The sequence below is a fragment of the Empidonax traillii genome, unplaced genomic scaffold, assembly GCF_003031625.1.
Source record: "Empidonax traillii isolate 1590-97213 ecotype Southwest subspecies unplaced genomic scaffold, ASM303162v1 scaffold862:size387690, whole genome shotgun sequence".
Taxonomy (NCBI): domain Eukaryota; kingdom Metazoa; phylum Chordata; class Aves; order Passeriformes; family Tyrannidae; genus Empidonax; species Empidonax traillii.
In genome coordinates, this window is record NW_020956055.1 from 24109 (window position 1) to 42861 (window position 18753).

The 18753-nt window shown below is 44.1% G+C and overlaps 1 protein-coding gene across 6 annotated transcripts in view; it reads left to right on the forward strand.

Moving 5' to 3' along the window:
• Positions 1-966: 966 nt before the first annotated feature.
• Positions 967-18753, forward strand: part of LRRC31 (leucine rich repeat containing 31) — a 28357-nt gene continuing 10570 nt past the window's right edge. The window contains exons 1-12 of one of the 6 annotated variants that reach the window (XR_003573324.1): positions 967-2293; positions 3462-3713; positions 4237-4386; positions 4766-4933; positions 7376-7543; positions 8307-8474; positions 9230-9397; positions 10385-10552; positions 11631-11798; positions 12736-13629; positions 14029-14850; positions 15106-15117. Coding sequence is in view for 2 of the 6 variants with exons in the window: in XM_027902308.1 (XP_027758109.1) it covers positions 2281-2293; positions 3462-3713; positions 4237-4386; positions 4766-4933; positions 7376-7543; positions 8307-8474; positions 9230-9397; positions 10385-10552; positions 11631-11798; positions 12736-13055 (1743 nt within the window). In the remaining 4 variants the exon portion in view is untranslated. Of the gene's footprint in view, positions 2294-3461; positions 3714-4236; positions 4387-4765; positions 4934-7375; positions 7544-8306; positions 8475-9229; positions 9398-10384; positions 10553-11630; positions 11799-12735; positions 13987-14028; positions 15471-17377; positions 18331-18753 lie in introns of those variants that run through there. The other 5 variants (XR_003573325.1, XR_003573323.1, XR_003573326.1 and 2 more) reach the window with 5 other exon arrangements.

Consider the following 18753-nt stretch of genomic DNA (forward strand, 5'->3'; position numbering starts at 1 on the left):
TTGTGTTCCTAACCTTGCCCCAGGCCCGGACAGAGGGCAAGAGTGGATATAAACAAGTGTGACACATGGGCAGATGGTCCCAGCCCGGTTAACTGGATAGAGAGGGGAGGGCGTTCATTCCTTTTAAACTCCAGAGGCTCAGCCTGCCCCGGGAGTGCTGCAGGAAGCAGACACAGGTCTGGGGAGGCAGGGGCAGGACACCTGCTCAGGAGTGTGTCAGGGAGGGGACAGACACAGCAGAGAGCAGCGCCTGGCTGTCCTGATGTATGGTGTGTCCCCAGCACAGCCTGTGGCAAAGCTCTGCTCAGGTTTGCAGCCCAGTGCAGCCTCCTCCCTCTCATTAACTGCTTTGTTCTGGGGTAACCCTGTTGTCCCCCCTTCCCTCACAGCTGATGTAAAAAAGGTAAAGATTTGCTTTCTACGAAGAGGAGACACTGTGGAACTGCATTTCCCTTCTCAGTGAATTACAGGTGGTCTGTGAGGTGGTGTCACTGTCACTCAACAGCCTCCAGTGACGAAAGACTTTCTGCATGGGCAGCACATCACCTGAAACGCTGATGTCAGACTGGGCTAGTTAGCCCAGCCCAACCACTGTAATTGGTGCTTAACCTGCTTAAGGATTTCCCCAGTTTCAGGGGACAGAGGTTATCAAACATTCCCACTCCACATTCTCACTGAACTGCAGTGGGCACTGAGTGCCTTGGGCCAGGAGAGCCTGGCACGTGTTCAGAAATACAGGTTGCTTTTCCCTGCTTCATCCCTGGTCACTCTGTTGTTAAGCACAAGTAAAGAGCTGCCAAATCCACCAAGTTCTTTACTGACACAAGTGATTGGGATTTTCCATAGCCTGCAGAGCTGAGATGCCTGAACTTGTGAAGTGAAAGAGCACACAGGGAGTGATCCTTCCCAGGGGGGATACAGGTCTGGAGTGAGATTTTAGTTTCAGAAACTGGGACAGGACAGTCCTGCAGGGAAAGATGGTTGATTGCAGTAGGTTTGTGCAGTTCTCCCTGCTGTAAATGTTTCCCAGTGTGACACTTCTCATGGGCATGATGTTCACTCTTTAAGTTTTTCTATTCTTAATCTTATCCTTTGGGTCCTTGTGCCCTATTCCACCCCAGGAGAATCATTTTTGCATTGACACACTGAGTCAGGCCTGTCCTCAGGGCTGGTGTCTGCTCAGCTGCTTGCAGTGCAGTCATTAGTGTTGTTTACCAGCTTTATCATTCCCCACCAAAATCACTCCAGTTCCCATATGTCTTTAGTGTGCACATATCCATGGATGGCCCCTTGTGCTTAAGGAAGTATAAATTATATTGCAACAGGTGCAGACAAAGGTGAGCAGGAAATGATAAGGGAAGTTGAGAGTTTGCCATACGAGGGGAGACAAGAAGAGTTGGGCTGGTTTAGCCCACAGAAGGGAAGACCTCGTAGATTGAAAAGGATTAGCAAGGCTAAAGAGATTCAGCATAAATGGCCATTTTATGGTTAAGGTAGGAATTGTAGGATTCTCCATCGTGGCAATCAGACTTCAGGGCAGACAGACAGACAAAAAAAAGATATAATGAATTTTGAGGTATGTGTCCATATAGGGTGTGTCCAGTGATTGGTTTGTAATGTTGTATCCTGATGCTGCCCACAAACAGGTTGCAGTGGATGTTGCAGTGTGACCCCTCCTCTCGTGTCTCCAGTTGCCCCAAAATGAACAGGAGTGCCCTGGTCCTCTGGATCCCTTTCCTTACTGGACTGTGCAACATCCTGCTGACAGCAGGGCTCTGCTCAGCCTCCAGCACTATTTCTGACCACTATGGACAAAAGGGGTGGGAAAACAAAGAGCTTTTCTCCAGGTATTCTTGTAACCTGATCTACAGGGTGACTCAGCCCCTCCCAACAACAGCTGTCTCAGGGAGGTGCAGCGGTTTGGGTGCAGCATCGAGGGCTGCGCTGCCACTTCCTGATTTCTGCCTTGGGAGCGATCGCAGCTGGGACATGATCAGAGCATTTACATGGACTTCTCAACTCTCCCCAGGAAACAGAGGCCAGGGCCAGCAGGCTGATTTTGGGACACGGTGCAGAGGAACAGAGGCATTGGGGGAGTGCACTCACACGGCTTGTGCAGAGCTGCTGCTGTCAAACTGATGAAGGCAGGAACTCGGGAGAGAAAACTACATGGAAAGTTCCTCTTAAGGAGAGGAGAGAGGTTTTGTGTGCGTCATGGCTCACCTCTCCTGCAAACCCTGAAAGTGCTGTGAAACGTGGAAGGGATCCTCAAGAGAACCGATGGAAAAGACAGGTATGCTCTTTGTCTGAAATAATACCACTCTACAGCGTGAAATCACAGCCAGGGTCAGCAGGATTGCTCTGCAGCTCAGGAACTGTGCACGTACATCTCGGCACATTGGTTTGTATCAGCTCTGGGTTTACCAGAAATACAGCTGTGACAACATATTAAGAGCCAGACTTTAAACAGTGCATCAGCTTTCTGTAAGTGCTCTGCCCTTAAAAACTTGTATCATGGCAGAAAACTTCCAACGCAATGAGAACATGTACATAACATATATGCACATCAGTATATATACATATATAATCACATTTTTAAGTATACACAAAGTACATGTATATAAAAATTCCACTTGCTTTAATTTTGAATTCCCCCCCTCCCCTTGCTGTGATAGCATGGAAACCATCTGTGCAAATCACGGGGTTTCTGATACTTCTTCATGTGTTTCTCTTTTTGGGAAGGGGTGGCGGTGACATCCCCTGTAACTGATGGTTACTGGAATGACCGAGTTCGCGCACTCTGTGAATGACCGCAAATTGTGGAGCGAGTTCCGAGCGCGGGTCTGTGCTGGGGAAGGCGGAGTCTCTGTGAGCTCAGGAATCCATTCACGAGCTGGGCTGTGTTACAGGGTCGGGAGCTGAGCGGTGTTTGTTCTCCTACAGCCGATGGCACTCGTTAAAAGCATGTTGTGTGTGTGTTAAAAGCATGTTGGGGGGGTGGGGGAGCAAATACTAGAATTCCGAAAGACCATCCAATTAATGTTTAGAGAGAAACAGAGCAGCTTCAGAATCACTGGCTGATGCTACAGCTTGTGTAGCAAAAAAAAAAAAAAAAGAAATAAGGAAAGCTGTATTAATTACAGAGTCAAACTTTACTGTGCCTGTGAAGTAGTGACCAAAACTGAGGTCACTGAACTGTTCCAAACAAGCTCCCTGGGAGTTTATTTTCTTCCAGCAGTGACACATTCCCAGTGTCCACAGACATAATATCTGGTTGATTTTGGCACTGTTGCTTCAGCTTTGCTCTGAGGTTGCTGGGGTGTTCAGCCTGGTCAACTAAACAGTGCTGTCTGTTATTAGCATAAAGGACACAGTGGTGAATTCTCAGGGCCATTAGGAAAGAAGGTAAGCAAGAGTGAACGCTACAAAAGCTAATTCTGTGTCTGCTGATCCCCTGGAAGCTGACATGCTGAACGGCCAGGATAAGCAGGAAGAGGACACCCCAAAGAGTTCCCCGTTTGACTTTGTTATAAAACAGTTCCAAGGAAAGAGTTGTGCTCCTGAGAAAGGGAAAGAGCAGCCTTCAGCCATCAAAAAATTCTTCAGGGGCTTTGACTTTGGGAAATCTGAAGGCAAGGACAGAAGGGAAATTGAAGAAATCAACAACTCTGGAGCTGATGATCAGAGTGAGAAGGAAGATCTCTCTGTAGAAGGTAACGCTGGGACAATAATGAAATATATGTGCATATGTATATATTTTAATTTCATAAAAAATCAGTTGCTTTTTTTTTTTGCTAGCCAAAATCCTGTATTTGCTCCTTACAGCTTATCTTTTAACCAAGATTTACTTCTGAGTGGGACATTATCAAGGATGTCCCCCCTAATTTGATAGGTGCCAAGCAAGGAGTAAGATCCATGTTGCTGAGGAGGGGTAGAGCTTTTGGGTGACCTCTCTCATGGTCTCCCACGTGAGAGGTCAGTGCTGATGTCACTCATTACTTGCAGAGCTCATTTGGTTTCCAAGCCAAGCTTTGAGCAGTACCTTGGCTTGTTGTGTTTAGGATGGGTCTCTGTCCATCCTGCTGTTAAAGCAATCTGAAGACAAGAAGAGCAGATGTTTCCTTCCACTTGGCACTGGGGAGGGAAAGGAAAAGCCTTGCCATGGCAGCCTCAGGCAGGTTTTACACCTTTTGTGAGTCCCAGAGGTAAGCAGGGCCCTATTTCTTTGTTGCTCAGATGGACACTCACATCTCGTTTCTGAAGCGGAGTCCCCATCTGGTGAGCAGAGATTTAAGCAGTTCATGCAGAAACTGGGGAAGAAACCCAACAGCAAGAATCTTGATCTAAATAACTGTGCATTGAGTGCAGAAGATGTAACAGAGCTGGGTAAATAAACATTTTATTCAACTAATCACTTCATACCCTTTTTTAATTCTTATTTGCCTGTTCAGTTATTCACTTCTTCTTTCCCTTTCTTTTATACAGGCCTGGCTTTATTTAACATTTCATCTGGTGGTCCCAGAGAAATAATTATTAATAAACTATATAATTTAGGTAATATATACAAATATAAAACTTATACAGGTCTGTGAAGCAGATGAATGTCCTTACGCTCAAACTACAGATAAGAAAACTGAGGTACAAATTGTCATGGCTTTATAATGCTTTATTGGTACAGAAAACATCTCAGTATTAATATGTATTGACATCCAGAGTGAGCAGAAACATTTAAATATGCCTTGCCTTTCCTTTGCTTTCCTTGCAGCTTCTTTACTGCCATTTCTCCCAGAGCTGGAAGAGATCAGCCTGTCCTGGAATGGTTGTGTTGGTGGGACTCTGAAAGCTCTCACTGTGCACCTTCATCACGTGAACCTGTTAAAAGTCCTTCGGCTTAACAACTGCAGGCTGACAGCTGAGGATGTCATCTCCTTAGGTACAGGATTTCATTTACATTTACTCCCAGACAGCTTGGGGCTGCTGTAATCCATCTCATCTCTTCCTACATCCCACTCCTGCTGCTTCCACCCTGGGCTGTGTCAACTCCTGCTGTGAAACAGCAGAAACTTGGGCTTAGGGGTGACCTTACACCTTCAGGTACCTGTGCCTAGTTCATTCCTCAGGCTGTGGAGCTTTCCCACTCAGAAGGGAGCAGAAATCAGTGCTGTTTCCAGTTTAGATCAGTATTTTTTTGGCTAGCTGTGGTATCTAATTGTAGACTGAAGAACTGAAGCAGAGTCAGTCAGAGTAGGGGCAGCTCAGCTCTTCAAGCTGCAGGACAGATGAGTGCTCATCACGAAAACCCCTGTGGTCTTTCAGAGGAGAAAAACCAGAAGTGGTGCCTCAGAACTTCATGACTTGGGTTTTTTGCAAGCCTGGGAGAAGCCCATCCCTCTGCTTCTTTCCTTGGAGTGCCTGCACCCTGCTTTCTGCCAGGCATGAGGTTTAAAGGGTGTAAAGGTGGTGTTCCACACTCAGTTCTGACACTGAGTCACTCTGGGCCTGGACTTTACTCTGGGGTGGATCTGTGGTTTGTATCTAAAAGAAGGACAAACTCAATCAACCAGGAATTATAAAAGTTACTGCTTATTTTGCAAGTTCTAAAACTGGTCTGAGTTAAAAAGCTGGTGTTTGTTTATGTCATTCACATCCAAGCCTTTTCCAGGAAAGGTTCAGAAATAAAATTACATATATGTTGGCAGCTCAAAAGCAGGCCATGTTATCTGCTGGGGAGGAGAAATGCATTCCTCTAAAACCTGCTGAAAATAATTGATCTACTTCAGATGAGGGTGAAATCTGTGTTTTATTTCCTATTATTTTTTCCAAATTGAGTTCATTCTTTTTCAAACCTTTTTCTCATACATTTTTTTTTATCTTTTGAGTTTTATTTGCTATATTTCCAATTGATTTATTCTGTGGGGTTCTTCTGTGCTCTTTCCTTCCCAGATCTGTTTATCCTCTGCAGACACAAACACAAAACTGATCACAGGACTTGAATTTCCGATCCAAATGTGATGCCCTTGACATGAGGAATAACAGCAGTCAGTTTGCATTGATTTTGCCTGTGATTTTGAAAATAACTTGTGTATTTAGGCCAATATTGACTGTTTGACCTTGTCCACATCTATCTGAGGAAATGTGACCTCTTGCATATTCGGTGCATTCTGGTTAGAAATCGGTGTCTCCAATGTAACCAGAATAACCTCTGCTATGAGACTGCTCAGAGCTGGGACTGTGTGAGGTGACAGGGAACCATTCCTGCAGTTACAGCCCTTTATTTATCTTCTGGGTGGAAATTCTGTCTGGAATGCTTCTCCTTCTGTCAAGCAGAAACAGGCTACGCTGCACTTCTCAACTGTAGAGTTGGTTCAGTGTTCAAGACTGAGGCAATAATTTAAAATAAATGCAAAAATAAAAAATAAGACATATCCTTTTCTCTCAAACCTAGATATTCACTTACTGATATAATTATTTTTCTGTTATAATCTTTTGTGAAGAATTAATACTGAAAACACACAGACATGAAGGGGTGTTACTATTAAAATACAGTTCTCAATTATTAGCTTGATGACAAGACTTTAGATCCCAGATTTTTGTGGGACACTTTGAAATTGCATTTGCATATGGTCTGATTGATTGATCTTTCTTGGGAATGAGTTTATGCAAAAATGCATCTGCCTCCCTCCTCTGCAAAGGAAGTTGGGAAGCTGGATTTTACAGTGGGATGTGAGTGTTTCAAAGAAGCACTAACACAGATCACACTGGGCAGATGCTTCAAGCCTGGAAAAAGCTGATTTTTCTGAATGTAATCAAAGTCAGTGCCTTGAAATCATGGGAAAATTAATTCAAGTCACAGCAGTGATCATCTTGCTTCCTTATGAAGTGAGTCAGAAACTCCCCTCAGACACGAAACTTTCACACTGAAGAAATAGTAGTGAGAGGAATTCTTTGCTCCCCTCCACAATGACCTGTGGACACAGCACAGGTTGGAAGTTTGCCAAACAAAACAGGGCAGAACTGTGCAGGACACTAAATTCAGACTCCTCACTTACACTGATTTCCCTCCAGACTGGACTTTTTGGGTCTACAGTGATGTCCAAACAGCCTGATGAGAGTTTGGGAATGTGAATGAATGTCAGGTCTTGTGTGTGCTGTAACAATGACTTGTGATCTGCATTGTTCCTTAGACAACTTGAGATTTTATACAACTTTGCTGCAGGAGCAACAATTCGTTCTACAATTTTCCTGGCAAGACATTTAAAATAAAGTAATTTGAGAATTAAGTGGCTAACCTTCCTCTTTAATATATTTCAAACCTGTATTTTTGTTGGTAGTGAAATTGATACCTAGAATGAATCATCCCGTATTTCTGTTACAGGAGAGGCATCTGAAATTGTTTCTCAGCTTGAAGAACTGGATTTGTCATGGAACGGTAACATAGGTGGAAAACTATCACTGCTGACAAAAAAAGTCCAGAGTGGATGCAAGTTAAAATGCCTGAAAATTACGGACTGTAACCTGACAGCAAAGGATGGGGAATCCCTTGGTATGTGTTGGTGGAGAGTTAATTTATTTCAAGCTCTGCGTTGTAACAGTATTTACAACACTATGTGGGGATTTAATGCACTTTCCTCCAAAGAAGAAAGCTGTTTTCTCCAATCATGTGAGGGAATGTTGAGGAGAACACTCAGATCTAAACCACAGTCTGGCAGCCTCCGGGGTGCTGGATCCTTTGAGACCTTGAGCAAAAGAAGTGTGCCAGAATTTCCAGCACTGATGGCTTAAAATTAAGCAGCTGAATATGTAGCTATCCATGGGATGGGAAAGAAAGCCTGAGAGTCGGGAATTTAGGCTGAGCTGGCAACCACTGACCACTCCTCCCATCTGTCTCTCACCACAGTTTAATCCTGTGTGGTCTTTTTATCTGGGTGTGTGTTTTCAGAGGTGTTTTCTCTGTAAAGAGAAGCCTTTGTGCTCTCATCTCCACCGCAGGAGGCCCACATGTAACATACAATCCTGTGTATTTTCTCTTTGTATTCCTGCTTTTATTCCCCTGTATTTTCCTAACTCCCCATGTATTTTTGCACCTTTATTTTTTCCTACGGTTTTTTCACTGATTTTTCTTGATTCCTATGCAGTCTTTATTTTGCTGTATTTTGGAGGTAGAACAGGAACTGAGTGAGCCTAAACCACATGTACAGGCAAACCCAGCCCATCTCTTTCTGTTTGCCATGCTGCTGTATTTTTCTAGGGTTCATCTGTGTGTACTCCAGACAGTTACCAATTCTAGTTTTCTTTTTTTTTTCCAGCTGAATTTCTAAACGTGATCCCAAACCTCGAAGTATTAGATCTCTCCATCAACAAACACATCGGCTGCAGCGTCAAGGTTATGGCTCAGGATTTGAAAAACGTGCCGGGCTTGAAAGAGTTAAACTTGCACATGTGTGGATTAAAGCAAGACAGCCTCCAGGGCTTAGGTTAGACTTTCTGTTCAGAAAGACTTTCATTCTGAATAAACTGGACATCTGAAAGCCATTTAGGAGAGGCAATGAGGTGGGATTTCGCTGATGGTTTGGCAGCGTTAATGGGCACTCGTTATTTGCTGTTTGAGGATTGATAAAGGGCTACAGAGGCTTTCAGCAGGACTCACATTTATCTGCCCTGAGCTCAAGCTTGTGAAAGTCAATGGGGAGTGTCACCCTCCACACCGTTTATCTCAGACACATCTCAGGGCTGATTAGTGGCTCCCTGGACATGTTTCCTCTTTCCACAGACAGAACAATAGCCAAGGACACAGACAGGCCAGCTCACTTTTAACAGGCTAATCCTGCTCTCCCAGGGAAATCCAAATTCACCATTATCACTTAGAGAGTGCCATATGAAATGGGCTTGTTATCTGTGTCTCTCCCTAGCGGATGCCTCCTGGATAAGGCAAAACAACTGGCATGAATTAGCAGGTCCATCAGCAGTCTGTGCAAAAGGCTGAGGATTGATTGGATATCTGGGGGATGAGCTGGCCTCACCTTCACCTGCTCCTTCAGAGAGGAATGGTGGGGAAGCTTTGCTGCATGAGTGTGTGTCTGCTGTTATCACACTCTGGAGCTCAGTCCCAGAGCTTTGCCTGCCATCCCTTGTGCAAGCTTTGATGGTGAAGTCAATGAATGCCCGTGAAGTAAATGTGAGTGGGGCTGCTGTAGGGCCAGTGACCAGCCTGCCCCTTTTCCCATTGCAGACACTGCTTTCCAGCACCTCGCAGAGCTGAGGAAATTGGACATATCGTGTAACAGAGAGATTGGTGGTGGCTTTAAAGACTCAGCAGCTCATTTGGCCAGCCTGAAAAATCTGGAAGTCCTTGATCTTCACCAGTGCTGCGTCACAGAAGAGGACATGGCCGCTTTGTGTAAGGACATGCTGAGGAAATTCATTAAGAATCCAGGTTTCGCCTTCTGAAAATATCTTAAAGACAGAAGGAATTCTGCCTGGCAGAATAGCTGATCTCAGTACTTCCTTCAGCAGGCAGTTCTGGAAGTGCAGGGTAGGGGAATAGCTCTCTTGATCAGTATGAAATGGTATTTCTGCTGAACCAAAGGAAATCTCAGAGTGTCTGATCCCACGTGGAATTAAGAACCTGAATCCACCATGATTCAGACCCTCAATGGGACTGTGGGAACTGCCCCTAAACGCTGCTTTTTTTTGGTAATCAGTAATTGTGGAAGTAGCCAGGGACAGTTCCTCCACTGCTGTGAATTAGACAGACCCAAGGTGTGTATGTGCATGGAAAAGCAGCTGCTTAAAACTCTCCTGGTGAGCTGCACACCCAGTAGAAAGTGATTTTAGGAGATTGCTGCTGCTCTGGTTTTCTCCAGGTTGAACTGATCCAACTATAAACACTGTTGGGAAGAAAAGGGCAGTTCCCAATGAATTTGTAAAACATTGCCCACATCTTCTTTTCCGCGATAAAGAAGATTATTTGAAAAGCTGCCTATTATGCACTGGAAAATATTCATTAATAGTAGTAGCAGTCGTGATTTATTTTTAATTTATTGAATAGAGAATAAAAGCATTAAGAATGAAGTTTCAGTTAGCAAGGAAGACATTTGGAAATAATCCCCATCTCATTTAACGTTTAATTAATGTTTCTTCACCTAGAAAATTTCCTGGAAGCCACGTTCTGACAACCTTCCCCACAGTGTGGAATACCTAATTCCTTGAACATTCTTACTGAAAATGACAAGGCTATTTTGGACTAAAACATTACCATGAATTTGAGTGTAAAAACTTGGCCTTGGCTTTTGGATTGATTTATAAAAATTATGTCAGGCAGGTATACAACTACACATTTATTGTGAATAGGTGACTGTCTAATAAATACCTGATGTTTTCATAGCCCAGGTGATACCTTTACTCTCCAGTCTTCAAGAGCTGAATTTATCCTGGAATAAAAGTGTAGGAGTCTCATCTGATCCTCTCCTGGGCCGGCTCAGGTTTCTGCCCAGGCTGAAATCTGTGGCCATCAGCAACTGTGGTTTAGGTGAAGAGTCGCTCTCATCACTAGGTAGGAATGTTCTTTAAAGTGTGTCTGGGTATCCCTGGGGGACAAAGCACCTCATTCTCCTTTGGCTGAACTCCAAGGATCATGGTGACACTGTAAAAAAAAAAAAATGCCTGTGATCAAACCAGTTCCCCCATTCTATCTGACTGCATGAAGTCTGATAGTGAGCTTTTCTATATTGCCTGATTTGGGGGGGGGATAAAGGAACTCATGGTTTTATGTCATGCTGTAATTCTAGTTGGGATGTACCACTTCCTTTGCAGTTGGGTGGGGCAAAGTTTGGACTGAGGGTTTTTCCCCTCACTGCAGGTGAAAGCTTCAGTAGAAACTTTCTGGGGTAGAGTTAAGCCTGGGGCAACGGAGGAAATCACTGCAGGAGTGGAAAAGATATTGCACAGGCACAAAGAAAAGTCCAGTCTAATATAGAATATGTAAATTCAGCCTCTTTTGCCTACTTATTGCAAATCTCAGTGGATTAGTGTACACTGTGCCTGTGATAGTTGTTCCATATGGCACATGACATGGAAATACAGAGGGATCTCTCAGTTGCTGCACTTCTGTTTTGTGCTGTTTACTACTGACATTAAACCTAGAGTAAGACTTGCCTGCCTCCAGCAGAAGCAGAGGCAATCAAAACTGGTGTGAGGTCCCTGCAGGAGGAGGACTGTATTTATATCATTGCAATTATGTAAGAGTGACACCACAGAAATCAGTGTTGTCACAAGATACAGAGCATTTCACCTTAAATAGTGAGTTCACAGAAAAAAAAAAACAAACCAAATTGTCTTTGAATTAATATAAAATGATTTAAAAGCAAGCTATTAAGTAAATAAATTCAGTGGGACAAGGACAACCCAATAACATGAGTAGAAACACAACAAACCCCTCCACAGATTCCTGGTAGAATCTATGGGCAGGCCTTTTTTTATTTTCTTTTATCTGACTTTTATGAGGATAAAAGAAGTCACCCTAAGCACAGCCTGGCAGGATCCTATTTACAGGTGAATTGCAGGTGAGGTGTCTGTTGAGGCCATGTTGTTTTCTCTTAGTAAGCAGAAGTTGCTGGTCTTAATCTTTTCAGCTGAGGCTGCCCTTCACCTTCCTGAACTGGAGATATTAGACCTATCTTGGAATAAGTGCGTTGGTGGCAACCTAAAGCTGCTTTTGGGAGCACTAAAGCTTGCAGTGGAGATCCAAGTGTTAAGACTGAGCAGCTGTAACTTGGTGGCTGAAGATTTGGCACTTCTAAGTACGTATAACGTGGTATTTACCAGCGGTCCAGGCGTTTGGGCCACAATTCAGGAGGGACTTGTTCCTTGGGCTGAGCGTGAATCAAAGGAAAAGAGGGAAAATGCAGCAGTATTTTCCCAGCAAGGGTCCTGAAAAGGATGAAATACAAAGCACTTTTATCTATTAATAATAACAAAAAACCCCAAACACTTTGGAAATGTAGAGTTTAAATCTCTCTCTTTTTTTTTTTTTTTTATATCAGATATCTAAGGCTGCCTCTGAGGAGTTTTATTTTGCTCAATTTCTGGTTTAGGGTTCACTAATTTATAGAAAATGTATGTGCTGACAGCCAGTAACACAGGCACCACCAGCTCTCAATCCATGAGGTGTGTTCTGGACTCAGACTACCAGGGGAGAATTAAAACAGAAGTATTTTCACCCACCTCTTAGCAGCTGCTGGGAAATACAGGAAAATGGGAACACGATAAAGGAATGAATTGTAGGATTCTTTTAAAAACCCGCTCATTTTACACTCATCTTGGTGTTCCTGTGGCCCTGACTCAGGGGGTTGAGTGTCTGAGGTTGGCAGTAGCTGTGTGACAGCTGTTAAGGCCCTGGAATGTGAAATCTGGTGAGGTGAAGCCTGAATATTTTTGACTTTTAAAAATCCTCACCCTTGATGGGTGTCCCCTTTGCCAGTCACACGTGAAGGACCCCACTTCCCTTTAGGGTAGATCAGGCCCTCCCGCAGTGGGAGGTTGCTATTGCAGCAATCCAACCTCATCTAGTTTTCCTTTGCTCTTCCTAAATCTCCCTGTAAAACCTGTCTGCCTGTTTTAATTGGCACTTGGTACAACCTTCCAGCTGACTCCAGGGTGTTCAGGGTGCCCTCCCCTTTTAACTCAAGGGTTCTGTTCCTTTTGAATTACCGTGTTTGTGTCTGTCCTCTCTTGCAGCATCTCTGACGCGGGATGGCCACCTCTCCAGACTGCAGGTGCTGGATTTGAGTTACAATGACAGCGTCTCTGATGAAGGGTGGGCTGTTTTCTGCCGAGGTTTAGCAGCATCCAAGGAGCTGTCGGAGCTCGATCTCAGCCTCTGCCCCTCGTCCTGCCGGGCCTGCGGGACCTGGTTCAGTGAGTTGTTGGCAGCACTGGCACAGCTCCCTGCCCTGGCAGAGCTGGGCATGCAGAGATGGGGCCTGTCAGAACCCCAGAGGAAACAACTGGAAAACTTTAATCACGACAACAAAAGGAACATTCGCTTTGACTGCTGATGGAGGTGGAAGGTGTCTGGTCCAGCACGTGGAGCAAGTATTATGTGTCTGTCACTTAGGAGATCACACAGCTTTTAATAATCTCTTGAAATAGTTTCACAGTTATAGAACACTGTTATTTAACCCTCTGCATCACAGATCATTCCATTTAACAAGATACTCTTTGAGATTCTCTGGGCCACGCTTACACTCTTGCAGACACTTAATCTTCACGGTGCCCAAAGAGCAGTGCTGGACTCAGATGGACACACTGCAGGTTTGCCAGTGGAGGGGATGTGTGTTAATGCAGGTGGGTGGGCAGTGTGAATGTGGCCTCAGAAAATGCCTTTAATGTGAAAATACTTGAAACCTCTGTGTTTTAAATTTTAAGTTTCTTCTCCCCCAAAGCTTTTGCCTCTTTGTGAATAAGTTAAATCTACATAATTGGGAGATTTAGAAACCATCCCAACAACTCAACATTATATATTAGTCCAGCAAGGAGAACACAGGAGGAGCTGTTTTGCCTCTGCTCTGGCCCTTGATGCCATCTCATTGTGTAGATGAGTCCTGTGTACAGAATCAACATAATATCAAGGTAAGAATCAGTTGTGCAGGGTCTTTGCAGGTCTCAGGGGCAAGGGAAATGCTGCGGTACACTAAATCAGAGATATGTCCTGCTACCTTAGCAGCATTTTGGACACAGAGCAATCCATAATCATTCTGGCCAAGACTATGTAAAAATTTCAGGATACTTTAGGGATGCTCCTTCCCATCTTAAGCTGTTTCAGGCTTACCCAGACTAAGCTTTTGGAACAGACCATTTTTATGACACGCAGCACAAACCCAAAATCCCATGTCTAAGAGTCTGATCTAGAGCATATGAAAGCCAGTGGGAGTCCCTGCAGTGTCTTCCTCCTTCCTGCATTCAGGATTCATCCATCAACCTTCACACCACCTTTTTTTTTTTTACATTTTATCGCCCTGTCTGACACAGAGCCCAGTTGTGGCAGAGTCAGTCGTGTCAGGGAGCGTGTTAACCCACACGTGAGCTCCGGGACTGCACCGGGATTATTCATCAGTAAGGTATTTTAGGAAGTAAAGATATTAGATCTGCCCACTGAGTGAGGAGTCTTAGAGAAATCCTGAGGCAGCTTGAGGGATAAAGTTCTGCTCAATTAGCTCTGAGTATCTCTCCATGCTGCAGCAATCTCTCAGAGGAGAAGCACAACAGGATCGCTCAGTGGCGCTTTCCTAACTTGCTAAGGCCCCTCTCAGCAGGTCCTGTCCTGCCGGTGCTGATCAATATTCACCTTTCAGTCCACGTGATCCTTCCAACATCAGCTTTTGGCTGCTCAGGGCTATCACCAGCAGCTGACAATGCTGTGCTGATGCCTATTGATCATTTAATCCATGACTTCATGTGGAAATCCCCCTGGTTCCAGTTCCAATTGAAAAGTGCACTTGGCTCCCCCAGCTCTGAGAAACGTGAGTTGAACTGGTGTTGGTCAGAGGCAGCAGGGAATTGCTGCAGTGTGGGGATCAGTTATCTCCTACACAGACCCTCAGCCTCTGAAATGAACCAAAGAGCCCTTGTTTCATCCAGGGCTGATGAGAGGTTTTCAAGCAGTGACTTCAGCCAGCACAGTTGTTGTAATGTGGAAGTACCATCATCGCTGTTTAACAGCAGCACACCAACCTCTTCTCTTATTCACTTGCTTTCCTCTGACTTTCCTCCTCAAATATGCCTTTGGTCCAGCTGGGAAATGGATCCTTTATCTGTTCTGTGAGGATGTATCTTAATCACTCCTTTCCCATTGTGCCTCTCCCTCTAATTGGTCTTTAACGTCCAGATTCTGTTGAAATTTCCTGGACTTCAGCTCTGTCATAGCTGGGTCCTCAGCTCCAGAGCGCATTATGGACCCACTGCAACAAACTCCCCCCTTGCTGTTCCTGATCCCCTGCTCAGTCCTTTGCCCTCTCATGATTCTGGCATACCTACTGTGCCACTAAAAAGCTTTTATTCCTTTTATCACCTCTATTAAATGTCCTGTCTATCTGCCAGTCTTCCCAGAAATCTCTCTCTTCCAGTGATTTCCTCTGAATTATCCTTCTCTCTGTTCCTCTTTGCCTTCACTTAGGGTGAAAAAATTTCACAAGACACTTCCAAACAATCAAAGCAGCCTCAGTTACCCAGTGAAATGGAAAATGAGAACAGAGCCGTCCCACTTTCCTGCAGTCCCAGCTCTCTCCTGCCAACAAGCATATTAATGAGTTTTCAGTGTCCGTCAAGAGCCAAACAGAAATGAGTTCCATACCCTGGCTGCAGATTCAGAGAGCACTCCCTGGAGATGCAACTTTGGGAAGAGCTGGGTCTCAGTGACCTGCCTGATTCACCTCCTCCTTCAGGGTGCACAACCTTCCCTGAGGCAACTCAGACAAGGGCATCAGATGTCTGGGACAAGCAGCTCTCTGTGAAGATGTGAATTTGGCATGCAAGAATTACAGTGAGGAGGGTTTGTCATGGTTCTTTTGGAGAACAAGGATGTTATGATGTGCCAGAACCAAAATCACGGCAGAATATTGTATCCTGCAGACTCACTGCCTTCATCCAAATCTGTCACACACAGGCATTCCCCAAACTGTCACCGAGCCATCTCGGGGAAGAGCTGCACCACCGAGGATGTGACAGCTTGCAGTCATTCAAAGTGCTGTCACTGCAGGCTGTCAAAACATCAGTGAACAGCTTTGCAAAAGTGGGGAGATACTTTCAAAACAGCTTTTTACACCTCTGTAAGGCAGGATGGTAATGCAGGTTCTGGTAGAAGTGTGTGAGTTGTTCTGACTGCCTGGAATCCTACTCTGTATTTCCAAACAAGGAACTGATCATTTCTGGAGGCAAAACTCGTTAAACAACTGCTGGCAGGTGGGGGACCAAAATATGTTTGTACCTCACTGACTGGCAAGCAGATTTCTAAGAACTGCAAGTAAAATACTTTGGGATTCAGAACAAACAACACTTCATTGCACCAGATTCCTGCAGGTTAGATTGATTTCCAGATTAGATTAGTTTCCACCTAATCAGCTACCTTTATGCTTAGAGATAACAGGCATTCAGAATGAGACACCTCAAGAACATTTCCGAATCTGCCTGATTCACCTGGGGTCAATGTGGACAAAAACACAAAACCAAACCTAAAAACTTGTGTTTTCATTGTCACACTCGCTGATTCAGACGCTTGAACAGTGCTTGTCTCCTGCTTGCTTATCTCTGCTCACATTTGTCCTTGTAAAAGAAAAGAGTTCTGTGCAGTTTTCTGCCCAAATTTCAGAGGTTTTCTTTGCTTTTGATCCCTTTACAGGCTTATATTTTAATTTTCATTTTCATTTTCCTTTGTTTCTTTTCCTTATTTCTCTTTTTTTGTTTTTTTTTTTTGATTAAATTATTAAGTGTCAAGAAAATTCCAATCCCCTTCTGGTTCATCAACCCACACCGCAAACTTGGGATCTGAAAAAAAAAAAAAAAAAAAAAAGAAGAACAATTTGGTTAACTGGAAGAAAAGGGTAAAAGCAAACAGCCTTGTGGAATGGTGCTACTGGTGGATATTCCCGATGCAAAAAGCATTTTGTTCCTCAGAAAACCCTTTTATTCTGGATTGGAATACATTGTTGGCAGCTATGATGAACTGTCAGTCATCTGATTTTTCTTTTATTCTCTGTTTTATGTTTTCAAGAGGAATTTCTTACCTGGGAGGACACTGGTCCCCCGTACCTTTGATTAGAAAAGTAAATGACAATGTCTACACATCTTTAAATGTCACTTTTTAGTTTGGAAGAACAGTTTGGGAGAAACAGCTAGCTCGTGAAGAAATTACAGACTTACAGAAAGAGAGGAATAATTTAGGTTCAAAAGAATCAAAGACTGAGGAATCACCTTTCCTTCCTTATTGCCCTGTATTTTTTTTTAATTCTGTGTGACCTGCTGATGATCCAGAGCAACGTTCTTTTGGAAAAAGAAAAACTACAAACCAAACATAAACACACAAAAAAGTGTCTTGTTCAACCTGTTTGCACAATGGATCTGCAGTTATCAGTGAGCTGATGGCTGTGGGCAGGTGCTGTGGACAATTATTCTCCACATGCAGTTCCTTCAGATTCTGGAAAATAGGTGTGCAGAAGGTTTAATAAGTGAAGGATTTTTCCTCAGCTTGGTATATAATCAATGTACAGAGAATATAACAAGTGCAGAACTTTATCAACTGTGAAATTGTTGGGATGATTGCTAAACACAGAGAGGCAACATGAGTTTTAAACACCGATTTCTGATACTATTCCTATTCTGAGAGCCCTGGCCTGATGCTGCACCATTTACCTAAAGAGATTAGGAGACCCTTCAGTCCTGCATTTGGAAGCAGCTGCAGTCCATGGAATTTCCATGTTGCATAAGACCAAGATCTTCCCCCTTCTATTGCTCCTGCCTGCAATTTACTGATGTCTTCTGGCAGACTCCTGAATTTAATTCCTTTATCTTGTCCCAGTTATAATCTCTGTAATGACTCCAGGAGAAGAACTTCCTCTGGAAAGATACTGAGTTGGTTTTCAGGCAGGCTAAGGCATTTAAAACTTGGCAGTTCCTTCACCCCCACAGGTACCAAGACACAGTCATTAGAAAGATACATTATGTCAATTAAACAGTAATCTTTGGGATTTTGTTTGTAGAGGAAAAAAAATCTCCCAAGAAAGTGCTGTGGAGCTGCATTACAGTTGATGGATGAACACAGAATATTCTGCTCATTAATGTCGCATTATACCTCACAGTATGGTGGAAATTTTGGCAAAGAAATCCATGTTCTTTCCTCTGCTGGAAAGATTTCTTATGGGGTTAATTTTACTTCTTAGCAGAAACGTTAGTCTGCTTCTTCATTTCCTTTGTGTGCACCGAGCAGGGGAGAGCAATTTAAATGAATGAAATCTGAAAGGGAGTCTTTTGCATAAATTACTACTTTGGTAGATGTAACTTTCAAGAAGAAAATTGCACCAGTGGAAAAAAAAAAAATCCTTGGAAAAGAAGTGTTGCATTGTATAAAAAAAGGAAGGTGTATTCTGAGCCCTAAAACGGGGATGTCCATGAATACTGTTACACTTACCATGGCACAGCTTTAGGGTGCCTCATTGCTCATGATCAAACGAACAGCAAGTGTCAGTGGAGTTCAGGGCATTAATAATATCACATCCATTTTTAAATTGCCCTCTGCTCAGTTTGTGACATCGATTCTATGCAAATGCAGCTCTTGATTTTCTAGTGTACACATTATAAAAAAAAAAAAAAAAAAGAAGATGCAAAAAGCTGCAGCAAGGCCAGCAGCAGTTGTGTTGTGGGAGATCCTCCAGGCTGGTCAGACAGAGAGCGTTCTCATTTCAGGGAGGTTCCTCAAACCTGGGGGGAAATTTTGGGCGAGGTGGGCACCGTTCCCCCCACACGGGTCCGCCTCGGGTGGGTGCAGCCCACGCCCTCCAGCTCACCTGGGCAGTGGTGGAGGCTCCGGGGGGAATGATTTGCTGGAAGGGGCCGGCACAGGCATCTCTGAAGTAACAACCGATCCGTGTAGCCAAGGGCGGTTCTGCACAGGCTCCTGGGAGGAGGGCAGAGCACCGAGCCCATGGGGTGAGGTGACGAACCCCCCTGCCCTTCCCAGCACCGCCCCGGGGGCTCCACCGGGGA